The sequence below is a fragment of the Aplysia californica genome, unplaced genomic scaffold (assembly GCF_000002075.1).
Source record: "Aplysia californica isolate F4 #8 unplaced genomic scaffold, AplCal3.0 scaffold01028, whole genome shotgun sequence".
In the NCBI taxonomy this organism is placed as follows: domain Eukaryota; kingdom Metazoa; phylum Mollusca; class Gastropoda; order Aplysiida; family Aplysiidae; genus Aplysia; species Aplysia californica.
The window spans coordinates 166,322-174,297 of NW_004798298.1; the positions used below are offsets into that span (position 1 = coordinate 166,322).

General features: G+C 39.1%; 1 protein-coding gene across 1 annotated transcript; it reads right to left on the reverse strand.

Annotated features, from left to right (window-relative positions):
- Positions 1-1,697: 1,697 nt before the first annotated feature.
- LOC118478827 (regulator of G-protein signaling 10-like) lies at positions 1,698-7,970 on the reverse strand. Its single transcript, XM_035973141.1, has 8 exons — positions 7,860-7,970; positions 7,299-7,385; positions 6,581-6,727; positions 5,893-6,099; positions 5,309-5,395; positions 4,280-4,426; positions 3,597-3,784; positions 1,698-1,833 (listed from the first exon to the last, which is right to left on the reverse strand). Exons 3-8 carry the CDS (start codon positions 6,629-6,631, stop codon positions 1,698-1,700), a joined length of 816 nt encoding a protein of 271 aa, XP_035829034.1. The 5' UTR covers positions 6,632-6,727; positions 7,299-7,385; positions 7,860-7,970.
- Between the last annotated feature and the right edge of the window lie 6 nt (positions 7,971-7,976).

The following is a 7,976-nucleotide window of genomic DNA, read 5'->3' on the forward strand; positions in this document are numbered from 1 at the left end:
CCCCCCCAGCCCCTCACACACTCCCTGGCACACTACATAGGCAATTTTTAGCGAACCCATTTCAAATTAAAGTGACAAGCCGAAGCCCGCCACAAAGATGGGTAAATAAAATTGTCCAGTGATGCTGAACTGAAGCAAATTCTGTAGTATTGGACTAACACCTGAAAATCAAAATGCGATACTACAGGTAAAAAAAAAAAGCTCAGTTTACCCCATAATTATTTTCTGGTGCAGCTGTGGGTTTCTTTGAGCTCTGAATCCAGGGGATAAGAAAACTGACTGAGTTTACCGTTCACAAAACGGTAACTCAAAAAACATACTCTCTACTTAAAGCTGTTCCTGCTAAGACATCACAAAACTATCTGCCTATGGATACCAGGGTTTGTGGCATATCGGATAAGCACTTTGCCCTCGAACACATAAGATCTAAGTTCGATTAGTGTGTAGGGAGAACTTCTATCGAGTACATTGTACCTCGGTCTTTCTACTCGGACCCTGCATTCTTCTCGGCCAGAGTTGATCCTATCAGACAGGGTCGAAGGCTGCCTCCTAAATTATTTAAATTATGTCGATGGGGACGTAACATCTTCATAATTTATTCTTTTCCTTTGAAACTAATACTAATCAGCGGAAAGCGAAGTATCCGTGTTGGATCAGGTTATATCAAACAAAACGTTTCCCACCAGATGCCACATTGCGCTCTTTCAATAGTTATGCTATTTTGCCCGTTCATACGCTAACAATAAAAAGCTAAATGTACATAATTTTCTTGGGCTTGATTCTAAATGAAGGAGGAAGGAAATAAGATCAGAGGGAGAGGGAAGAGAATGACAGAAGGACTAACAAAACGAAGGCGTTCGACCGAGGTACTGATATACATACACGGAAACAATGAATTCAAAGAAGAAAACAACATCATGCTGTAGCTCATCTTTTATTTATACATCATGCCTGAAGTACAAATTAATGAAATGATTGTAGTCAAACAAGCTTTGTTTTTCCAACACATTAAATTAACATGTGCCATGTTATTCTTACAAAAGATTCTGTGACATGTTAACTGACAGAAGAATTACGATACCATTCAGTACTCTAAACAGGTGAAAGAATTTCGATTTTAATTCCACAAGTCAGAATGGGTTTGTCTCCTTAGAACAGCGCTTCCCAACCTAGGCGATTTGGTAATAGTTTGGTGGGTGGTGACGATCATCCAGATAGTGACAACTATTACTAAGTGCCCGCTTAGATATCATAATAATATACATGTACAACTACACATAGGAGAGCAGTATAAAATGTTAACCTCGTCATGGTGGCAAAAAATGAAATGGCATAGGTTGACAAACACTGTTTTGGAATTATGACGTACGCTACACATACGTCCCGAGAAACGATGGTCTCGTTTTTCCTGTGAGAACAATAATATGCTTTTTAATACAAACATAATGGCGACATATTCTTTATAAATTCTCAAAGAGCAATTGGTAAAAACACAAAAACTTTTTACATTCTTCTCTCTCGGTGAGCTGCCAGTTTATTTGATGTTTTGCGTTTGCAGCTGCCTTATTCAAAAGTCAAAACTTCCTAAGCAATTTCATTCCTGGCATGAACAGGATGGCCGTTTTAGGAGGCTTGTAGCTATGAACAAGTGGGGATATACCTCCTCTCCGAAGTCCTGGTAGCAGTCAAAGACTTCGTCAAAAGATTCCCAGTGACCGATAGTGTCTCAGGGTGAGAACACGATGAGAGCCAGTTATCGGACTTGCTGATGCAGCACGTTGTGGGCAGGCAGTGTACTCAGAAAGGTCAAACTCTCCCTGAAAAATCTCAATTCTATTTGAGATTAGAGATGATGTCGCACTATACCAAAGGGCACACGATAATGCAGGAGACAAGTCCAAATGGTGGCGATGGGACGCACCTTCTAACAGAGGGACATCATTGCCCTCAATGTAGGATCATCTCCTGGTACGGAGATTAGTGGGCTGGGGGGGGGGGAGAAGGGGCAGGGGAAAAGGGAGGAGTTCCTGAAACTTTTCGGGAAAGTGTGTCAACGCCTGCTTCTGGGACCTCTGTTAAAACCCTTGGGGCAGTTGCAACAGCTGAGCCAAGTCTTTATACTGCAAAGACATGCTGAAAAGCTCTGTAGTCACTCTGAGGCTCGGAAAGAGACAAATCTGAATCAGAAAACGCTTCCACTCCCACAGAGCCGGTGTACTGAGAACGTGGAGGAGAGGCTGGGGGAGGGGGAGTCGCCTTGTTTGTCAGCTGGGTGCGGTCAAGCGCTAACCAGCGTTTAAGGTCTGCGGAAATGACACCGAAGTAGTCAGACACCCATCACGGCTGAACGCCACCATTCTTCTTGCTTCTTTTACGCGCATCCTTTAGTCTGAATCTTTTCAGAAGAGTCAATATGCCCGAAGAAGCTCCATATTTGCGAACCTGAGGAAAAATAAAATTGTCATATTAACATTGGTGATGAAAAAGTAAGTAGATGTGAAATACACAACATAACCCCTTCTATCTCATCCAAACATCTCCATGGACACAAAGAGACAGCTTATCACCTCAATATTCATACCAACATTATGTTATCAGTGCCAGACCTGGACCTTAAGCAAAACCCATGAAAACAAAATCACCGCATGCGAAATGAAATGTCTCCGCAAAACCCTTAACATCGCAAGACGAGACATGCAGAGAAATGAAGAAGTAAGAGTAGCTATCGGCACTGAGTCCTGCCTGCGTTACATGGAAAGACAGATGATAAAATGATTTGGCCACCTGTTACGCATGTCACCTGACCAGCCAGCCTTGAGAGCCTACAACACCAAGCACTCAGGCTATAAAGGAAGATGAACGCCACGCAAAATGTGGATTGAGGGTGTCAAGGAAACCCTAAGAAAACATAACATCACAACTGAAAGAGCTGCGGAGCTGGCCTACCATAGAAAACTGCATCTCCCCTCGACGCTTAACGGCAACAGAGGATGAAAAAGTAAGTAGATGTGAAATGCACAACATAACCACCAGAAAAAGACTCATGTGATAAACTATGAAATTCGTGAGGAGGGAGAGATTTTCTTTAAAACATGCAGTTCATAGTACAGAATAGCTTGGCGTTTCTGAATTAGACAAAAGCAAATTTTAAGGCTTGTGAACTTCGTAAACAGGTATCCGAACAAACAGCAGGACTCAATCACGCAATCTTACCACAAAACTCATTTGATAACCCTTACAATATTATATGAGGATTCAGACAGAGAGAAAAAAGTAGCTCATAGTATAGACCAGCTTAGAGTTTCAGATTTAACGAAAGACCCCGTGAGCCTAGCTGACAGTTACACGAGTAAACAAAAAGACCAGCTGTATGCGATACGTTCCCTGTCTGCAGACAGGTCTGGGCTATACACTTCATAAAATGGAGATTAATTCAGAAAGACAAGAACAAAAAAAGCAAAAGAAATATAACACAGTATTATAATTATCCCTTCAACACTACAATCACTTTCTGCTAAATCAAGACTAACTAGTTTTTACATACCACTAAGAAAATAATACCATCACCAAAATCGATAAATAAATAATGTTGATACAAAAATTCATCCCTGGCTGATAACTTCAAATATATACTCACTCTTTTCTCTTCTCTTTTTTCTACTGGTAGTTTGTCTGGCATCTGTCCCTGCAGAGGTTTACCCTCCATTTCCTCCATTAACTTGTTCTTGTACAAATCAGCCTTGACGAATCTCACATAACTGTCACGACGCATCAGTTGATATATCTGCAAAATAGCACATATATTTGTCATGATATAAAAGCGCATAGGAACAGAAGACAAGTCCTTTACTTGTGCATGTACCAAAAATTGGCATTTGTTGAGTCACAGTAAACGGTTAGTCGGCACAACAACTGCTATTTTGTGTTAGGAAATTTGAGAGCTATAATACAAAGAGGGAAGCAGACCTCATCAAAGCCACTACCAACCATATAAAAAGAAAGTTAGAGATGCTACACCAATACTGATTTAAAATGTGTTCCACCCCCCCCCCCTTTCACACACACACTAAAAATGTAAAATCTTACTTTTAAAAAGTACTGTCAAGTTTAAAAGGCATCTCCCTTTTTTTAAATTTCTGTCCCGCTAATTTTGTATGTAGGGTCAACTTGAAAATATTCACATTGCCATAGCATGATACTTGCAATAAGTATAAATATTTCAACTTATGTCACAAAATCAACTCTCGCGGCCAACCACACTAAGTGTCAAGATACGTACCTGCTTCTGAGCCACATCAAACATGTCGACTGTGGGATTGTCCAGAAACGTCCGCGTGTGAGAGCGGGCTACACCATCCACATTCACGGGATCATCTGCCGTGGGAGACAAAAAGCGGCCATAGATGACTCCGGCCTCAGCGTTGCGCTATAATGAGAAACATAAATACTCATAAATGTAAGACAAAAATATAAGGTTCATGGTGACATTATTACCATTACTTGGTGCAAAACGTTACGACTTTGGTAGAGATGTCTGTAGTGCAGTGGTTAAACGTCCCGCAGTAGCACGCTATAGATTGGAATTCGATTCTCATGTTGTTACAATTTGTATAGAATATTTCAGTCTTTCTTCTGGGGCATTGTATCCATCTCAGACATGCAGAGTCAAAGCCTGCATCCTGGAGGTGCGATGGAGGCGTAAAAAAACTTATCAAAAGTTAAGAAAAAAAAATAAGTGGACATATTTATGAGTCCCCTCATGGGCCTTCAAAATTCGGATTTGAGCAGAGACTAAAGTATTTATTTAAAACTTATAGGGATATTTCCTCTGATAATTATTTCCTGTTGATACCCAAAAGTTCCACCTTCGAAGTGACTTGTATTTTGTCTCAGGAGACATGAAACTTCAACAAAAACTATTACTCGTACATTATCAACTGTTGTTGCTTAGTACAGTTGGTTTTCGTGGATTTTTCTAGATTTCATTTTCAGTCACCTCTTTGATTAAAAGCAGACAGCAACAACAGCAACAGCCACAACAACAGCAACAACAACAACAACAAACACGCGAAAAGTGTCAGTATATTTCAAACGTTTACACACACAAAAAAAAACTTAGTTACTATTTCAGTGCATGGATCTGAAAATAAATGTTACAAGTTACAGACAAGATGATTCTATCAGCTAACCCTGATACCATTCAGTCTACTTGTACTTTTAAGTGTCTACATCTAGGTAGCAATACCGTACATGTTAAAAACCTTCAGTTAAAGAACACAATTCGTCTATCAAAATATTCCAAACTTACCTCAGAGTCACTTGTCAGTTGACGGTACTGTTCACACGCCTTCCAAAACAAGATGTTCTCTTCGCTGAACTCTTTCCTCAAGAATTCCTAAATAGAAAAATGACATCGAAGATCATGATAGTAAATAAGTATATAATATGAGTAGAGGGAAAACTTCAACTTAACATAAATATTTAGGAGAAAAATATAGAAAGAACAGGTTGCAACCAAGTGAGTAAAAGGGTATTAAAGTAAAATAAATAATAATTGGGTAAGACATCCAGACTTAGAATTTAGCAGTTTCCAAATTTGTTAGTATATTTAATTTGTTTACTGATTATTAGTTTGTCAGTTTGTTCATTTGCTCATTAGTTTTCTTGTTTGTATGCTTGCTTGTTTATTTGGCCATTTGTTTGATTGTTTGTTTATTTATTTGTTTATTTGTTTATTTGTTTCTTTCTTTTTTTTCTTTCTTTCTATCTTTATTATTTTTGCTTATATTTTTTCTTTTTTTAAGGTGAGGGAGTGTGGATACTAAGCCGCGCTAGATTTTTAAAAATGATAAAAATATAAGCAAACATGATTAAGTTCTACGAGGAACCCACCGAAAAGACTTCAACGCCGACTGGGTCCTGAAGTAGTTTGTCCACGTGTACGGCCCAGCTGGCCACCCGACCTACTTGCTCCTTCAGACCGTCACCCTGATCGCCAGTCTGTCCAGGTTTACCCTCCATTTCCTCCATTAACTTGTTCTTGTACAAATCAGACTTGACGAATCTCACATAACTGTCACGACGCATCAGTTGATGGATCTGTGAAGTAACACATTCATAGGTTATGATATGAAAAGAAATGTGAACAGAAAATGACTTCTTGATCTGAGTATTTACCAAAACTATCATTTGTTGAGTTATAGTAAACGGTAAGTCTGCGCGATAGCTGTCATTTGTCTGTGGGACATTTGAGAACAATAATACGAAGAAGGAGTAGGCTGCAAGCGTCTACCACATGAGAAGCAAGTGACAGAAGCCAGACTAACACTGAACTAAAAGATCTTTCACCCTCATCCCCGCTTCCCTAAAAAATAACACAGGAAAAATATTACTTTTAACATCGTGCCGACTTATGATTATTATGCTTAATAACATTAATATGAAAATATGTATGATATTGAGATGAAAACTTGAAAATGGTGACATTACCATGGCATAGTACGAGCAGTAAATTTATTTCACTACTTACGCTCCAAATTCAAATCTTGCTGACAACCACACTAAGTGTCAAGATACGTACCTGCTTCTGAGCCTCATCAAACATGTCGACTGCGGGATTGTCCAGAAACATCCGCGTGTGAGAGCGGGCTACATCATCCACATTCACGGGATCATCTGCCGTGGGGGACAAAAAGCGGCCATAGATGACTCCGTCCTGAACGTTGCGCTATAATGAGAAACAACAAACAATACTCATGAATACAATGCCTTAGAAGATAATCATATAAGGTGATATCATGGTGATAGTATTACCATTTGATGATGCAAAAAGGTTACAACTTTGATAGCGAAGTCTGTGGTGCAACGATTAATTAAACATCCCACTGTAGCACGCTATAGACTTGAATTCGATTCTCATGTTGAAATTCTTCTGGAGTATTTCAATCTTTTTTCTAGGGCATTGTATCCCTCTCATGCCTAGTTGACACCAACAGGCAGGGTTAAAGCCTGCTTTCTAAATTACTTAATTAAACTGTGTCGATTAGGGGAGGGGGGGGGGGTAAAATAACGTATCAAATCCTTATTTAAAAAAAAAAGAAATTGATCAACCTCATGGACCTTCAATATTCGGATTCGAACACAGACTGGTGAATTTGTTTAATCTTATTGTAACATATACTCTGATAATTATTTCCTGTGCAGGTCCAAAAGTTCCACTTCATCTTGGTAGAAATACGGTACATGTTAAAAACCTTCAGTTAAAGAACACAATTCGTTTTTCGACAATCCAAACTTACCTCAGAGTCACCTGTCAGTTGACGGTACTTCTCACACGCCTTCCAAAACAAGATGTTCTCTTCGCTGAACTCTTTCCTCAGGAATTCCTAAATAGAAAAATCACATCGACGATGAGGATAGTAAAGAAAAGGTAATAATACTAGTCGATGGAAAACTAACTTAACTTGTCGATTCAAGAGTAAATACATGTATAGAGAGATCACGTTTCTACCAAAGTGCGTAAGAGAGAATTTTAAGTAAAAACAAAAACAAAACAAACAATCAAACGGGTAAGAAGTCAACTTAGTAGTTTCTTCACTGGCTAGATGGTTTGTTGGTTTATTTGTTTATTTGTTTGTTTTTTTGTGTATTCATTTGTTTGTTATTTGTTTGTTTGTGTATTTGTTTCTCTGTTTGTTTGTTTTTGTTTGTCGATATTGCATATATCTACTTATTGATCTAAAAAAATTTTTGCATTCTTATTAAAGGGCGTAGGTGGATTTCCACCTCTGGATCGTGAAAAAAGATCAAATATAACATGTAAACATCATAATACACATATAGTTAAATGATGAACCTACCGAAAAGACTTCAACGCCGACTGGGTCCTGAAGTAGTTTGTCCACGTGTACGGCCCAGCTGGCCACCCGACCTACTTGCTCCTTCAGACCGTCACCCTGATCGCCAGTCTGTCCAGG

Coding starts and splice junctions, on each gene's coding strand:
- LOC118478827 (XM_035973141.1), bottom strand. CDS start 6,631: ATGTTTCTGGACAATCCCGCAGTCGACATGTTTGATGAGGCTCAGAAG. Junction 5,396..5,892: donor TCGGCGTTGAAGTCTTTTCG/GTGGGTTCCTCG, acceptor TTTTCTATTTAG/GAATTCTTGAGGAAAGAGTT. Junction 4,427..5,308: donor AACTGACAAGTGACTCTGAG/GTAAGTTTGGAA, acceptor TTCTCATTATAG/CGCAACGCTGAGGCCGGAGT.